Below are 18,761 nucleotides of genomic sequence, written 5' to 3' on the forward strand. Positions count from 1 at the left end.
AACTAAAGCAGCAAGTAAGCAAATAGAGATATAAACCATTTCACTTTGGAAAAAGAGGTTCAAGAAAACCAGGATACTTACAGAATCCACAAGGTTGACCACAGACTTCGCGAAGTTGTTTGTATGCGCATGAGAAGAGCGACACTTCTTATACTGGGAGGGGGAAAGATATACCAGTCACTGTCAAACCATAATTTAATGATAAATTTCAAAATTCTGTAAAAACAGAAATCTGACAGCAATAGTAGAAATAGGGATTAAAAATACAGAATTTAGTTTGTGCCGTGTTTGGATATAGTGATGTTCTTATTTATTTCTCTGTTAGGCAGGAAAACTATAGCTGTCTAAAATACCCATGATGTTCCAGGTAATGGAGACAGCCTAGTGATTCTGAGTGAGAAACTTTACACTTGACAAGTAAGCTGTTAATTCAGTCTCAATATCTAACAAATGCAATCCTTTTTTTTTTTATTTGTTTGTGTCACAGAAATGAATTTTACCAGTTTATAAAGAGCTTAGATCAAGAAATTTAATCCCAACTGGACACCCTCCTCACTTGAATTCAAGCGCATACAAAGATCAAGAAAATTTCTTAGGCAACACTTCAGATTCAGTCCATGATGTGGAACACGTCTGTCGTACATTTTAGTATATTCTTTCAGAAGAATGCCTTCTCCAAATGAAGCCTTTTGCTTTTGACGGCTCAGAAGTCAAAACAAAGAAGAGACAAAAAGTAAAACTGAAGTGTGCCAATAGTGTATAGTTGCTTATGGTTATTTATGATCACTTAGGAAAATAAAGTAAATTAATAGAATAATTACATAACATCTGAAGGGCTACAGTTTTAGCAAGGAGTACTGCAATTAATATGGCTTTGAGAGGACATTTAAAAACTAAAGTTTACCACAGGGGGATAATGCCCTCTGCTGAGGAAAAAGAAAACATCCTCAAAACTACTGAATCAGGTTTGCACCATGTCTTTAAAATTTGACTTCATTTATAATTATAAAAATAATGCATCTTCATAAAGATTAAAAATACTTCCACGTTGAAATATCATGATATTCTTTTCTTCTCCTTTGCCCATTTTCACATTATAAATTTGTCAGACCCCCTTCATTTCATTCTCTCTTTAACCCTGTTACTATGTTTTTTATTTTATTTATTTTTATTATTATTATTTTTTTTTTTTTGCGGTACACGGGCCTCTCACTGTTGTGGCCTCTCCCATTGCGGAGCACAGGCTCCGGATGCGCAGGCTCAACGGCCATGGTCCATGGGCCCAGCCACTCCGCGGCATGTGGGATCCTCCCGGACCGGGGCACGAACCCGCGTCCCCTGCATCGGCAGGCGGACTCTCAACCACTGCGCCACCAAGGAAGCCCCTACTATGTTTTTTAAATGAAGAATATGTCTTAATGCTTATAGATCTGATATATATATTTTTAATAATACTGAGCATACTGACAACCTATGATAAATGTGCAATAACTTTGTATTGTGTTATTAGTAGCATTCATTAATTTATGACTATTTATAATATTTGCAATGGTGTGAATGTTTGTGTGCCCCCAAAATTCATGCTGAAATCCCAACCCTCAAAATGATGGTATTAGGACGTGGGACCTTTGAGTGGTACTTAGGTTATGAGGGTGGAGTCATCATGAATGGGATTAGTGCCTTATAAAAGAGGCTCCAGAGAGATCCCTAGTCCCTTCCACCATGTGAGGACACAGTGAGACATTTTAACAGTTTTTTTGAAACTTAGCATAAAGAAGTTGTTGTAAAGAGCTCAGCATTTTAAGTTGCCTAGCAAATTCCACAAGCTGAAAAACTTCAAAGCTATCCTTTAAAATATTGGGTTAGCCAAAAAGTTCGTTCGGGTCTTTCCGTAACATCTTACTTTTTGGCCAACACAGTAAAAGCAAAAGTCTCAACATTAAGTCTCTTTGGGGTGATGAAATGTTTTGAAACTAGACAGAGGCAATGATTGTACCACATAGTGAAGGTACTAAATGTCACTGAATTGTACACTTAAAAAAAAAAAAAAAAGTCCTGACATGAAGAAGCACTTATCACAAAAAGAAAGGGAAAATATTAGCTGACACCTATTCTAATGCAGTGGTGTTACATATCTATTCAAATGAATTTTATTTTGCTTCTGCACATTTATTTGTCCTTTTGGGATATGTCTTTTGTAGTATAATGGTCATGGAAAACATGACATGTAAGTTAAAAACAATGAGGACTTTAAAAGTCTATTAAAATGTGATGTTTTCCATTTATTTCATATTTATAACTTCCAATTCTCTGATTTTCTTTATTTTTGGCCACATGGCTTGCAGGATTTTTTAGTTCCCTGACCAGGGATCGAACCCGTGCCCACTGCAGTGGAAGCGCAGAGTCCTAACCACTGGACCGCCAGAGAATTCCCTCTGGTTTTCTTTTTAGAAAGATCACTCTGTCTGCTGTGAGGTGAGTGAATTAGAAAGGGTCAAGAATGCATGCAGAGAGACCTGTTGGGAAACTGCTGCAATAGTCCAGGTTAATAAATAATGAAGGCTGGACATCATTATAGGATGTTGGAAGGTAAGGAAAGAGAAGAAAAAAAGATGACTCCTAGGTTTTGAACTTGAATAGCTGGGGGTGGGGGAGGTGCCATTTAAAATAATGAGAAAGACTGGGGGAGGGCACTTTAGAACTAGGGAACCAAGAGTTCTGATTTAGAAATGTTAAATGTGGGATGCCTATTCAATACTGAAGTAAAGATGTCAAGTAGGCAGTTGAATATAGAACTATGGAGCACAGAAGGCTAGAGTATAAAGTTGAGAGCGATGAATTTAAGTCATGATATACTTTAAAGACTTAAGACTGGAAGTGATCACTTGAGGAAGAGTTATAGAAAGAAAAGAGAGCCCCAAATCAAGCTATGGGGCACTCCCGTAACTATAGAGGCCAGACATAAAAGACTAAGAAGAAATGGCCAGTGAGGTGAGAAAGCTATTGTGTCATAGAAGCTAAAAGATTAAGAAAATGTTTCAAACAGGAAAGAGTAATCAACTGTGTCCCATGCTACTGAGAAGGCAAGTATGATAAGGACAAAGAATAACCACTAGATTTATTCACTTGAAATTCCATATAATTGAGTACCTAGGATTTACTAGGGTCTATCATTAGTGTTTCTCCTACAACAAATATTTGCTCCTCACAACTCAGTGAGGTACGTTTTATTATCCTCATTTTTATAAATGTGGAAAGTGAGGCTCAGAGAGGACAAATAACTTATCCAAGATCACAAAGCTGAAATTCAGTGCTTACCCTGGGTTGACACAGAAGATAAACTTGTTCAGTTAACAAGTCATATAAAATAGTTTATGTATGCTCCTAGTAAATCATGATTATTGATGAGAAATCGTAATATGCTGGGCTCCTATAAAATATAGTGGCTTTCAAATAAGGAAAACCAAATGAGGTTTAAATTAAAAAATATATGAGCTATCCTTTCATATTTGTACCTATATACATAAGGATATAGCAACAATGTAAGAAAAACATTGGTTTTTCATGCACTTTAAAATATTTCAACTAATTTTCTAATAGAATAAGGTTTTTAATATTTATATTGAGCCGAAGTGGCTCAAAGAAATGTTTGGCAGACTGCTATAAGGCTTTAATTGGCTCACAAATTAGATTCTGCCAGTCTGCTACTAAAATGCTTTATACAAAATTGAGGGATTTTTCTTTTCTAATTGAAAGCTGATAATATATGATGCTTGTTCAAAATAAGATATCTGCATTTTTTCAGAAAGGTTACTCTGAATTAAAGAGGTAAGTGTGAATGTAAACGTAGGCAAAATGTTTCTACTTTCTTCATGAATGAGAATTAATTTTACAAAGAAAAACATGAAATCTCCATTTATGATAGAATTTATTTCCACATTTTCCGATCACTGAAAATAATTTACATTTAAAGTGCCAAATTTGCTTTTCCTGTCTGAATAAACACAATCCTTAAGGTATTTGCTTTTTGAAAAAAATTAAAATTAGAGTTTGACTTTCAACCTGAGGGTGATAGTTATCAAAATAAGTGTGCTGACTCATCTAGCACAAAGATTATAAAATGAGTACTGTCAGTGGGATGACATTTTAAAATCCAATAGCAAATCTCCAGTTATTAAAGAATAGATGTCAATTATTCTAGTTTAGTTTTACTTCCAACACGTGAATTTAAGTACTCTGATCCATCCTTTGAAGCATTCAAATTCAAAAACAATCTTCATCTCATATAAAGCACACCTTTGAAAAAGAACTTTTCTCAACTCTCAAAAGAAAAAAAATTCTTATAAAATGACACACTTATTTGGGACTATTATGGACTAGAGTATAACCTGGTCTTAAAGGAAAAGGAATCTATTTAGTTCTATTGCATCGATGCAATATTTATTAAAATAGTAGAAATCTAACAAGGATTTACTGTATAGCACAGGGAACTATATTTAATACCTATATTTAATGGAAAAGAATCTGTGTAACTGTATCACTTTGCTGTACACCTGAAATACTGTAAATCAACTACACTTCAATTTAAAAAAAAACAATAGAAGCCTTCTTAGGTAATTTCCTTCTACTTTAGGCATTATTATCACTCAATAATAAAGGCTTTCATTTTTTTTTCATTTCCTAACATGTATTCCCTCCAGATTTATCAGTACAAATTACAGGGTTTTTTTTCTGGTTTCAAAGATAAATGTATACATTCCTAGTTCTCACTCATTTTAATAATAATAATAAAACAAGTTACCAAAATTTACCATTAAAAGATCTGGTAGCCTAAATAACGTAACTTTATCACAGACTATACGGTATAATATTAGAAATTTTCTATTTACAAAACCAATATTTTAAAGGAGGACATTATTTTACTATTCATAAGATAAAGACAAGATTATTTAAATGCTTCCCATTTCAAAAGATTTACAAATAAATTCAAAATATATATAATGTTTAAAAAATTATCATTTCCTATTTGTATAGTTACTGAAATCTGCTCTCTGATTAATGGCTTCATGTATTTTCCTAATAGAGATTTGGTAGAACAAGAGATTTGGAATTACAAGCCATGGGTTGGAGAATTCTTCTAACAATTACCAGGTGTATGTGAATGCACTTTGTGAATTTAAAGGCACTGTATATATCTTAATTATTTTCACTACTTTAAAATTGGATGTTGGAAAAAGTTTAACCTTCTAAAGCCATAATTTCACAACATGCCACAATGTTAAGGATTGAGAAGTAGCTGGACAAAATCTCAATGACCCAATCAACAAAAATAATTCAGATGAAAAAGTTATCTTGGGGTTTCAAGGAAATTAATGTCCATCAGAAACTCATAGTTTAGCCTTCATTATCTAAAACGGCTACCTACCCATTTGGTTTTCCTTCCTATCAAGGGAAGATCTGTCCTAAATTGTATGTAATTCTTTTTTTTTTTAATTGTATGTAATTCCAATAATTCTGCTTCTTACTGACATATCTCAAGCAATGTACTTAAAAGCTACTGGTACAGAAAATAAATCTGCATGCCATACTAAGAGGTGTGCTACTGCATAACTTCATGTTCAGCATAATTGAGCCAGTGCTCTGTAATTAATAGAAAACACCTGCTAAAGTAGAGACAAAAGTTTAAATATAAATTAAATCATCATTTTAAAAAATGTATGGTTTCAAGGTCTTTTCTACTGATTAGAATTTCACTTCTTCATCTTTGTATGAAACACAACCTTATTCTATAGTCTACTAATCTAATTTTGATTTCCTTAAAGCAAAACAAGGACTTCAAGATATTTGCAAAGCAATCAGAATTTTTGCTGCAATCTTTCACAAGTTTTTCACCTATACCTGACCCTTGGGTATGTCTTAAGAGTCTCACCTTTATAAAGTCTCTCCAGAAATGTAACTTAGTTTTCATAAAGCAAATTACTCTTTGTCTTAGCTTATACAATTTAAAAAATTAAATCATGTAATTACAACAAAAATTACAAGTGGCCTGAACAGTTTGGAAAGTGGGGCAGTGGGTTGCTGGAGCCAGCTCCCACCAGTTCAGGATTCAACTGGATGCATCTTTTCCCAGGTCCTCATTTAATGACCTCACTTTGGTAGCTTGAAATCAGCCACGGTGGGAGTATTTACACCATGGATATAAACAAACATTATAAATCAAGGGTTTTTTTTCAGAGAGCCAGGTATTAAACATTTACCAGCACAGCACAAGTACTGAGTATACAGCTGTCCCTCAGTATCCAAGGGGGATTGGTTTCAGGAGCCCCAAAGATGCCAAAATCCACTGACGCTCAAGAGCCTTATATAATCTGGTGCAGTACATTACAATGGATTCAGTCGGCCATCTGCCTCTGTGGATACAACTATACTAGCAAATAGCGTACTGACCAAGACCCTTCAGAATGCTCTAGGCTTCAACCAAGATATTTTTTTTAACTCTATTATTTTTTAATTAATTTTTATTGGAGTATGATTGCTTTAGAATGTTGTGTTCGCCTCCACTGCACAACAAAATGTATCAGCCATACACATACAGATATCCCCTCCCTTTTGGACTTCCCTCCGATTTAGGTTACCACAGTGCTCTAGGTGAGCTCCCTGTGCTATACAGCATGTTCCCATCAGTTGTCCATTTTATACATGGTATCAATAATGTATATGTGTCAATCCCAGTCTCCCAATTCCTCCCACCCCACCCCTTTCCCCCTTGGTATCCATACATTTGTTCTCTAAGTCTGTGTCTCTATTTCTGCTTTGCAACTAAGATCATCTATACCATTTTTCTAGATTCCACATATATGCGTTATTATATGATATTTGCTTTTCTTTCTGACTTACTTCACTCTTTATGACACACTCTAGGTCCATCCACATCTCTACAAATGACCCAATTTCATTCTTTTTTATGGCTGATTAATATTCCATTGTATATATGTACCACATCTTCTTTATCCATTCCTCTATCAATGGACATTTAGGTTGCTTCCATGTCCTGGCTATTGTAAATAGTGCTGCAGTGAACATTGGGGTGCATGTGTTTTTTTGAATTATGGTTTCTCTGGGTATATGCTCAATAGTGGGATTGCTGGGTCATATGGTATCAACCAAGATATTTTATAAGGGAAATGGTTAAGCAGAGTATGGCTAGGAAAGTTCCTACTTTATCTTCAAGAAGGGCCAATGGAGGACAATAATTGTTTTCATATGTCTTTTAAGCACTGAATCACATTTTATTTTGACCGAAGTTAACAAAGGATTATTATTCTTTCTTAAGTAAGCTGTCAGATCTAAAATTCATTGATTCTATATTCTTACCGTTTTGTGATCATTAACAATCATAAGTTCCAAATATTTCATTTCTTCAAACACACCACGAGATGGCTGTGGAAAATAAAAATATGTGGTCAGAATGGTGGTTGATAGAAAATATCTCTGATGCTGACCGTTAAGTGGTAGACTGACTTTGAATTTCAGAAGAACTCTTTGCTGCTCACTTTATGAACATCCTCAAAGAAACTTGGTCAGGGAAATGAAAAGCAAAGTGACTGTAAAGTGTGGGTAAACATACAAGTATTCAGAAAAGAACTGTATTTAATTATCATTAAAGTATTCATCCAGATAGAGCTCATGTTGTTTTTATTTGATTTTTATATGTAAAAATATTCTAGAGAAAAATGTTCAGTGTAATTCTGTTAAAATAAATAAATCTCAATTTCTTTGGCATTAGGATACGATAAAAATATTCACATCTACTCAAAACTTCAAAGAAAAACTGCACAAAACTTTAATAAGAATAGCACAGTACATCTGGAACAGGTACCAGTGCAATCATATAGAAACCTTAATTCAGTGGAGTGAAGTTCTCATAATAATGTACTAATTCTTAACCACACAACTTCTCAAAGGAACAAATGTTGACAGTTACAATATTCTGAATTCTTCTAAATTTTGATTACTACTAGATAATCCTTTAAGAGCAAGGGCTAAGGATTTTACCTGTCGTTTGGACTTTTATTTCTTTTTCATAGTTGGAAGAGTACATGAGCATTGATCAGTTGTATTTGATAGGGGCGGGCTGTAGTGAAACATCAATAGCCTATATAAAACTTATTACCAACTGCATCTTCAAGAGTAAGCAAAAAGAGATCTCTAAGTTAAAAAAAATTGTTTCCATAATCACCATAATACAAAGACAGGCTCATAAAAGAGGATGATTTGACCTACAACCAAGTTTTTGATGGCTGGTGGTCTAATTTTTTCACAAAAGTACATTCAGCAAAACATTATCTAAAGTGTGCAATTTTCAGTATAATTACTCATTAAGTTATCTAGCAAATTACCATGTAATCTATATGCCATGGAATTAATTTTCGGTTACACAGCATTCACCATGTAATTACTAAACAGTCCCCATCATTACAGCTTTCTAATCTATTATGAAATAGACTAGGAAGATAATTTCAGTTACAAAGCCCCTATACATTTATCAATACATGGGAGCTCTATGACAGTTGTTGATTATATAATTACATGATTCTTATTTAGTAACTATCATGATACTAATGGTCAGAGAGATTTATCCTGTTCAGAAAAACACATCCATCTTCAAAGTGTGGTATAACTGTTTTTAATTTGAAAAGAAATACAAATAAGCATGATTAGTCAACGTTTCAAAACCTAACTCTTCCCCTACTTTTTTGTTAGTAGATTATTTTATATGATAAGTCATACCAGAAAAAAATAAACAAATAAAAAGCCTGCTCTACTTTCAATAGAAAAAATGCACTGCAATTTTCATAAGAAAAATGCTTTGAAAACAGAGCTAAAACAATACATTCTTCAGATGCCTTCAGGGTTCATAGAACATCAAAATCAGTTTCTATCACTAACAGGGAAAGCTGAATAAAAAGCACCATGCCCATAAGACTCAAATCATAGGGTATTTTGGTTTGGGGTTTTGTTTGTAAGAGGAAATTGCCCAAATCTAAACCGTTTTAGGTACACTTAGCCACAGTGTGAGGACAGGCACACAATCTGAGTGAAAGAGCCCCGCCTACAACTCAACGCCACACTCACATTCACGGCTCTCTTCCTTCTCCTTTTCAGCCGCTGTAATTCAGATAGGAAGGGCCACTGGTCACTGCTTTCCATACCTGTGCAAAAGAAAACAAATACCAAAATTCATGTTTGACTGCATTTCAATGGGAGAATGTTTTAAAAATATTATATGAAGGAAAAGTAGCACTGATAGCATTTGTCATCTCAAAATCAAAATAAACTAAGGTGAAAAAAGCACGCCAATCATTAAATAGTTCACATTTTTAGTCACAAATATTAATATAATTCAAAGGTATAATTTTCTTCCGAACCTCATGAAAAACTTTACGAGCTATTCAAGACTCCTTGGGGTATGCGTATTTCATCTACAACCACCTGACCCTGGATATCTGAAAATTTAGAAGAATTCTACTATGCTTAATTCATTTTAGAATTAAAAATAATGTCTGGCATAAGCTTTTGCATAAATTACTAAAGATTTTGGGTATTAATATACAGAAGTAACATCACATACTCCAATAATCCAAAAGAAGCTTTTGCCAGATCAGCATGCTTGAGATGCCACAGGACAAGAGCATAAGACACTACAAGTTGGTTAAAGAGCAGCAAACTTCCAGGAAAATCTAAGGATGAACCTCCCTGTAAATCACTCTGTTAAATCTGGCCACACTCTCCAGTTCCTAACACAGCTTTACTTCTGGGCTTCATATTTCAGTCTTTCCATCAGAAATGACTCTCCATGCTTCATTACATTAAAGCCACAGTTCACTCCACTGCCCACCCACACTGCTCACTCCAGATTACTCCATTTCCCAACAAGCCTGCATGTGCAACTGAGCTCCAAGTCAAGGCTCCTAGTACATAAAATAGAGTGGCTTCTTTAATTAAAACTTACTGAGATTCTTCATTTGCTTAGAATATTGTCCTGCCAAGGTTTTCTCAATTATGTGTGGTCGACCTGTGCTTTTCTGAAACAAAAACAATTGTAGTCAATTAAAAAGCAAGACGTGATCACACCTCTACGGAACAGTGTTAGCACTTTCTCTAATATCTTTCCTAAAATGGAAACACTTATATGCTGATGTGTTAGCTATCAAAAATGAAAAGTAGATGGTTTATTGAAACTTGAATCTTAAGTAAAATAGAGCATCATCCAGTTGCCCCAGTTTAGACAAAAGCATAGTTTCCTTAGCTACTCTTAAACTTTGGCTTTCTTCAAAGCCATGAATAGGAAATTCACAAGAAAAAAAAACACAAATGGGCAATGAATATATTTTTTAAAAGGTAAATACTACTTGAACACTCCTTCAAAATGCAAATAAAAAGATATACCAATTACTGACATCAAGTTGGCAAAGGTTTAAAAATTATGATAACTCTAGTCAATTATAGTTGCAAGGCAAAACATTTTCACACTGCTGGTAGGAGTAAATTGGTAGCATAGTTCAGAGAGAAATTTAGCAATTCTATCAACAATCTTGAAAATATTCATATCCTTTGCCCTAGATACTATACTTTTAGAAAAGTCTTATTTCCATCACTACTATTAGCTTCCATTACTGAGTGCATAGTAATGTGTCAGCCAATTTAATCCTCACGAGAACTCCATACAGTGCATATTTTATCCCCATTTTACAAATTAAAATATTGAGGCTCAGAGAGATACATTGTTGAGTTAAAATTATATTACAAAATAATGATCTAATTTATTTTTGAAAATATGGGAACATAACATTGAAAAACTGGAAGAATGTACACTGAAAGGTGAGGAGAAGTTATCTCTGGGGGCTGGGATAATGGATAATTACTATTTGGTTAAGTATTTGCTTAATTTGCTTTTCCAAATTCCTTACAGTGTTTTATAATCAGAAAAGTTATTTTAAAAAGTGTTCTTAATAGATTACATAAAAGACTTACAATAATGAAAAGTTTTGCTCTTTATTACTTGAGAAATAACATGAATTCTTACTATAAATACTTGATCCATATTACTGGACTTATTATAAAGCATACTAAAATTAATAATAATAATGAACTAAACATCAAACATCTAAATTCAGACTTTTCTGGTGACACAGTGGTTAAGAATCCGCCTGCCAATGCAGGAGACACAGGTTCGAGCCCTGGACCGGGAAGATCCCACATGCTGTAGAGCAACAAAGCCTGTGTACCACAACTACTGAAGCCCATGCACCTGGAGCCCGTGCTCCGCAACAAGAGAAGCCACTGCAATGAGAAGCCCGCGCACCAAAACTAAGAGTAGCCCCCGCTCGCCGTAACTAGAGAAAACCCGCGTGCAGCAACGAAGACCCAACACAGTCTAAATAAATAAATAAAATTAATTTTTTTAAGGACTGTATTTATTTAAAAAATCTAAATTCAAGTAGACTAAACTCTTAATTCTGATATCAGGTGAAAAGAAAGATACATAGATGAAACTCACAACTAGTAACATAATTTTAAAAACTGACTAAAGTTTCAAGCAGTGCTCCTTTCCCTCTACCCATGATGAAAATGAGGATAACTCATTACATGATTATGTAATAATTACATCATGAATGAAAGGCAGGCAGTAAAAAAGGAAGGCAAAAAAGAAAAGGCATGAAGTATAAAACAATCAGCTCCTAAAGAATATGACTATGGGTTTAACAATGCAAAAGCAATGCTTTAAACATTATGATAGTAACAGTTTATAAATCTCTTCAAGAGTTTAATAGACATAGTCACATATATTTATTAATTCATCAAATGTGTAAAATTGCCCTACTAGGGATGTAATGAAAAAGTATCTCATTTTACCTATTTAAAAACTCAAGGCTTAGGGAGTTGTTATTTTGGGTTTTTTGTTTTGTTCTTTGTTTTTGTTTTGTTTTGTTTTGTTTTAGAGTCACAGGGCCATTAATCAATGCCAGAAATCAAAGTCAATTTTTTGCTTGATGAGTCAAATAATTTTGCTGTGTACAGGTTATCTGCCTACAATTGGAGTAGGGGAAAAATATTTTACTTAATCAAAATGTCTTTATCTAGGTGGGATGGCCTTCATTATCTGGTAATTTTTATAATTACTAGTTGAAAAATAATACTGGTTTATTCAAACATAAAACATTTAAAACTTAATGACTTTTCTGCCTCAAATTTGAAATTATCCCATATTCACACATACACAGCAACATAAAGAAAAGAAACGTTTGTCAACTGTTCTTGTCAATAGCCTGAATGACTATTTCCTGTCTCAAAATTATTTTGTCTACATTTGAAATCTCTAAAGATTAAAAAAAAAAAACAAGGGCTTCCCTGGTGGCGCAGTGGTTGAGAGTCCACCTGCCGATGCAGGGGACACGGGTTCGTGCCCCAGTCCAGGAAGATCCCACATGCCGCAGAGTGGCTGGGCCCGTGAGCCATGGCCGCTGAGCCTGCGCGTCCGGAGCCTGTGCTCCGCAACGGCAGAGGCCACAACAGTGAGAGGCCCGCGTACCGCAAAAAAAGAAAAAAAATTTTCTGCTCCCCATCAATGATTGCAATATCCTGACTCTATCACTTTCAAAATATTCTTTTCCCATTAGCAGTTCTTTTCACTGATGTGACTTCCCTACTGTTACATCTTAGTGCCTTCACCTCCTACCATTCTCCCCTGTCTGCTCTTCTCCAACCTAGTTGGGTTCCTCACAGTTCCTAGAACACACTGGGAATACTCCTGCCTCAGGGCCTTTGCATTAGCTCTTCTCCTGCAATGCTTTTCCAGCCCCCTAATTTCCTGAGTGTCTTCATTCAAAACTCACCACCTCACCGTGTGTTAAAATATAAATTTTAACTCTCCTCTCCACTTTCCTGGCTTCATTTTTTCTCCTTAGCATGCACTATCTAACATACCATATGCAATTACTTATTCACCTATTTATTCCTGTCTCCGCCCCTGTAGATAACAAGCCCTACTAGGCTCAGGCTCTGTGTCATTTTGTTCACCACTGTATCCCCAGCACCTAAAATACTACCCAGTATGTAGAAAGCCTTCATTACAATATTTTTAATATATATTAAATATTAAATTTGGTTGCCTTCTATTAGTGAGCAACATGATTAGAGTACATGATTTACTTTTTTTCCAGTTTTATTGAGATCTTATTGAAATATAGCATTGGATACGTTTAAAGTGTACAACATAATGATTTGATATATGTATATATTACACAATACTCACCACAATAAGTTTAGCTAACATCCATCACCTCACATAGTTATACATTTTTTTCTTGTGATGAGAACTTTTAAAATCTATTCTCTTAGCAGCTTTCAAATATACAATACTGTATTGTTAACGATAGTTACATGTTGTACATTACATCCCCAGAATTTATCTTATAACTGGAAGTTTGTACCTTTTGACCACCTTCGCTCATTTCCCCCACTGGCCTCTGGTAACCAGTAATCTATTCTCTGTTTACATGAGTTCAGTTTTTTTAGATTCCACATGTAAGTGAAATTATACAGTTTTTGTTTTTCCCTGGCTGATTTATTTCACTCAGCATAATGCTTTCTTGATTTCTTATCTAGGTTGCTGGCCTATACATGACTCCTAACATTATTTTCTCCTCTATCTCAAAAGAAAACTAAATATTGTATAATATAATCATAGTTCAACCCACAGATTTCCCCACTGAAGAGTCTTAGATTCACAAAAGTTGTGTACTTGCTTAGAGTCATACAATTATCTAAAGACCGTGAGAATAAAAGCTAACTTAAAGGAAAACAACGTGGTCAGTACAAAATAAAGCATCCTCTCTGCTCTTTCAGTAGACTGGGAAGAACTGGTCTTAGCTTTAGAAAACCTAGGTTTGATGCCTCTTACCATGCCTTACTGGTATGTGACCTGGGATGTGTAACTTAAGCTTCAAAACTCATGGTATCAGTCCAAGTGTGAAATAAGGTGCTATAGATAAATGCACTTTGAAATCTACCAGATTGTCTCTTTATTGCTCAAAAACAAAGATGCTGGAAAAGTAAGGAAAACATAAGGAAACTGATGTCACAGTCAGACTCACCTCATCATGAACCAGCTCCAGTGGCTCTATCATATACACAGAGGTATTATCTTCAAACATACCACTGTGAAAAGAAACCACAGGAGAAGAGTTAACAAATATAGCAAACATAGTATGTCTTTAAAGATAAAGAGTGTATCTGAATAAATACCTTTATACTGTCCCAAATCAAATTCACATACCTGCATGGAATCACACTGTGGCCCCACCACTGCACTAGACAGCGTATAGGCTACAGAGAGTGTAAAAAGTGTACACCAAGAGCATACACATTATACCTGCCATAATTAGCTTTTGAAATGAAATGGACAGATAAGAAGATTAAACTGGGATAGAACTGTTCACACTGTTCCAGTATCTCAAGTTATTATTACAGAACCATGTACAACTAGCACAAATTTGTTATGCAAATCCAATATCACCTGTGAGAAAATAGACAGGTTCTTCATGTATAAGAAAAAGCTAAAACCATCTGATTCTGAAGAGGCAAACAGAAGTATCTTTACGCTTGCAAGTTGCGAATTTCCATTAAGACTCTGTGTTGAAAATCGCATTTAATTTTGAGAGACACAGGATTTTTTATAAAGTGTGGAGATAGGATTTTCAAGATCCCTTTCATCACATGGCCACAAAAGACCTTTACATGAAGTGTTACTGTGTTCGAGTCTAAAAGGAACCTACAGATGTTTTTTAAGAGCCTGCCTGAAAGCCGAAGCATGGGCTCCTCTCTTTCGAACCCCACCCTTGCCTGGCCACCTCCTGCTTATCCTTAGGTTATGCTGAGTGATAGTTCCTCTGGGGGATACCTCTGGGAAACCTTTCTCTACTAGGGTCGGTCATCCCAAAAGTCCCTGTCCTTCCTCTTCACAGTACCCACCAAAATGGCAATAAAATAATAATCTGTATAATCATTTGTTTAATCTCTAAATCACTGGCAAACTCTGTGTGTTAACAGAGCAGGGACTTTGCCCTCCTTGTTCATGACTCCACATGCACTCTCTAACCCAGGACTGGTACAGAAGAGTCACTAAAATAACTATGAAAGACAAGATGGAAAGGGTGAATGGGTGAAACCAAGTTCATTCTCCCAATGACAGTCCCACATACTGAAGTCCATTGCAGGTCGACAGAGCCACCCTGGAGTCCTTGATACCTCTGATGTTTCCATGGTAATAACAGTGCTCTCCACCCTGCAATGCAGAAGAAGATTTCATTGACAAATTATGCTTTGTCCATCACGATTCACTCTTTGGGATGATTCTGTAAAGCAAAAAGAAAGGCAAGGATGATCCTAGAAACTCCTCCTGTTTGATAGGAAATCTCAAGAGCACTAGGCAATTTTTCAACTTTTCTATAAGAAGCAGGTGTATATTCAATGTAACGAAGGAGAAAAGCCTTTAACAGAGGAATAAGACACCAATGCAACTGGAACAACTTATATACCTTTCCTAAGCATGTGAGGGAGTAGACACTTACCAGATATTGTTAGGGAATAAAGTCTTCTACATCACTGAGGAGAGGCCCCCAAAGGTGCTGTTTAGAATCATTTTTTTATGGAAAACTACACAAAGCTTGGGGATTTTCTTTCTTAACTTTTAAAATCAGTTTTTGAATTTTTTTAGAAATAATATACGAACTTAGTTTTCAAAGGCAAATAGTAACTGCGAGGACTGTTTTAAAAAACACAGCAGTTTCCTGTCGCTTTCTCTCACCACCGACACATTTTTAACACTTTTAGCTGTTTCTTCTGTTGTTTACCAATGTATTTCTTTTTTTTTTTTTTTTTTTTGTCGTACATGGGCCTCTCACCGCTGTGGCCTCTCCTGTTGCGGAGCCCAGGCTCCGGACGTGCAGGCTCAGCGGCCATGGCTCACGGGCCCAGCTGCTCTGCGGCATGTGGGATCTTCCCAGACCGGGGCACGAACCCGTGTCCCCTGCATCGGCAGGCGGACTCTCAACCACTGCGCCACCAGGGAAGCCCACCAATGTATTTCTGAATGGAATATTTATACTGTTATGTCCTGATTTATTTCACTTTAGAAATTACCTTCCTAATATAGAATCTTGAAATCCCCTCTCGCCCCCCATACATTCCAACACACATCACAGACTTTTGGTTAAATTGGTATTTAGTGTTTGTATTATGACTATGCACATATTGTTCATAGCTGTGCCACTCTGATTACATTGTCTTTTTTGCTCCATTTTAAATTTTTTCGAGAACTTTTATTTTCTTCTTTGGTTTTCCATGTATTTAGCACGTACATAGACCCTATTATCTAAAACATTATCTATAACTCTTCTAGTATGGTCAAGCACATCAGGTAATTTATCACATCCATTTTGTTCCTGGAGACACCCCTCTTGCTTCACCCTCCTGCTGGGCCTGATGCACAGCTGCTTTACAGGACTTGTCTGTAGCATCATCCTGGGAACTCCTTTTTCCCCTTTCTGTATTGAATCCTAGATCCCATGTCTTCTCCATTCATGGTCCCCTTTCCTGGAGGTATACATCCCCTGGTAATTTGTTGAAAAAGTGTTTGTAGAAGATAAATTTGATGAGAATTTTCATGTTTGAAAACCCCTTTTTCTATCTTCACCCTAGATTGATCTTGTGGGTGGGTAGAGAATTCTAGATAGACAATTATTTTCTCTCAGCATTTCAAAGGAATTGTGCACAGTCTTCAAGCTTCTAATGTTGCTTTTGAGAACTGGAAATTATTCTAATTGTTGACGCTGTCTATACAATCTATTTTTCCCCTTTCAAGAAGACTGTAGGAAATTCTATTCACACCCATTTTCACGAAATCTCAGGATGTGCCTCAGTGGGGACTTTGCTTACTGATTGCACTGGGCACTCTGTGGCACCTCTGAATCAAGAAAATGCACTCTACCCAATATTCTGTAATCATCTATATGGAAAAGAATCTGAAAAAGAATGGATATATGTATAATATATGTAACTGAATCACTTTGCTGTACACCGGAAAGTAACACAACATTGTAAATCAACTATAGTCCAATATAAAATAAAAATTAAAAAAAAACAACTCAGACTCCTCATGAAACATATTTGAGCCTGTGGCAGTGCAGGTAATAAATAATATATCCTAAAATATTTTAAAAAGGAAAATGCATGCACTTCAGTTCTGGGAAACTTCTATTATTTCTCTGATAACCCCCCTCCTTTCCATTTTTCTCTACAAGCTGAGCTCTTCTACCAGCGTAGGGAAGGAATGGCTGCCTGTCTATCTGGGGTAAGGAGTAGATCAGGAATTTAGTACCTTCTCTATGTAGACTTTCAACCAATCTTTCTGTTTTCTGGCACCTTCAATTCCTGGGGCTTTCTGGGTGCAGAGACACAAGCTGGCTTTGTTCTGCTTGGTTTTGTCCCAGCGGAACTTAGCAAAGCAAGAAAAAACCCTCATCCATCTGCTTTCTATCACCTACAATTTTACGGACACCTCTGATCAGCTGTCATCTCTTCTCTTGTCTTTATCCTTGTTTACACCCTTTTTAAAATTCCTTAACTGTTATTTGAGTGGCTTATTGTCAGGAAATTGAGATAAATATAAGCACTGAATCCACATTGCCTAACCAGAAGCTTCCTATTTGTTTTCTTTTATTTATTTATTTATTTTATATTGAAGTATAGTTGATTTACAATGTTGTGTTAGTTTCAGATGTATCGCAAAGGGATTCAGTTATACATACATATATATCTCATTTTTTTCAGATTCTTTTCCCATATAGGTAATTACAAAATATTGAATATAGTTCCCTGTGCTATACAGCAGGTCCTTGTTGGTTACCTATTTTATATACAGTAGTGTGTATATGTTAATCACAAATTCCTTAAAGAGAATACTGACTTTGACTTTTTATTAATGATTTACATTCATCTTGATCACTGCTTATTAAAGTGTATTACAATAGCCTCAGAGGCTACTTAAGTGCCTAAAGGGGGTTCACCCACACATCAAATCACCACTCCCCAACCAATTCTGTTTGTTTCCTTTTAGTAACTATAATACACACTTTCAATGTTGGTTTCTAAAATTGGTATTCTAATATTTTTACTATTTTGTAAAGGATTGCTTTTCCGTTCTCAAAGAGCAACTCTGTATATAAATAATGACTTCTATATAATATGTCAAGTTCTATTTCCATTTTCATCTCTGGAACTTATAAGCACAAATGGTATCACACATTTCAGTAATTTGAGAATCCAGGTCGATACTCGGCAATTAAATTTCAGACTCTTCCCATGATTCTAAAAACAACCATAGGTAACTGTAAATTCCATCACACCAGTTATTTAGCACTTTGTGTCACACCAAAAGGCTATCTTAATTCAGGTGATTGTTAGAAGTACACAGCAAACACTGTCATATTTATTTGACCTTTCTAAGAAGAGCTCTGTTTTTTAGATTTTCCTACAAACAATCTTTTTCCCCCCAGAAAATATTTCCAAGTCCTTTCTTAGATTTCAGTTTCATTCACTTGCTGAAGGTTGATGCTCTCTCAGTATAAAGGTCATTGGTACCTGTTTGAGTTAAGGCAGAATATTATCTGAAGGGAACTGTTTGGTTCACTGTATATCTG

At 35.5% G+C, this 18,761-nt stretch overlaps 1 protein-coding gene across 1 annotated transcript in view; it reads right to left on the reverse strand.

Moving 5' to 3' along the window:
• ADAM23 (ADAM metallopeptidase domain 23) overlaps positions 1–18,761 on the reverse strand; it is a 162,859-nt gene that overhangs the window by 48,789 nt on the left and 95,309 nt on the right. The window contains 6 exon segments of the mRNA XM_089916472.1: positions 82–153; positions 7,375–7,440; positions 9,136–9,212; positions 10,013–10,085; positions 14,157–14,220; positions 15,264–15,346. Coding sequence (XP_089772598.1) covers positions 82–153; positions 7,375–7,440; positions 9,136–9,212; positions 10,013–10,085; positions 14,157–14,220; positions 15,264–15,346 — 435 coding nt within the window.

The sequence above is a fragment of the Delphinapterus leucas genome, chromosome 8 (assembly GCF_059928025.1).
Source record: "Delphinapterus leucas isolate spDelLeu-1000000601 "Yukka" chromosome 8, BTC_Dleu_Yukka2, whole genome shotgun sequence".
NCBI classification, from domain to species: domain Eukaryota; kingdom Metazoa; phylum Chordata; class Mammalia; order Artiodactyla; family Monodontidae; genus Delphinapterus; species Delphinapterus leucas.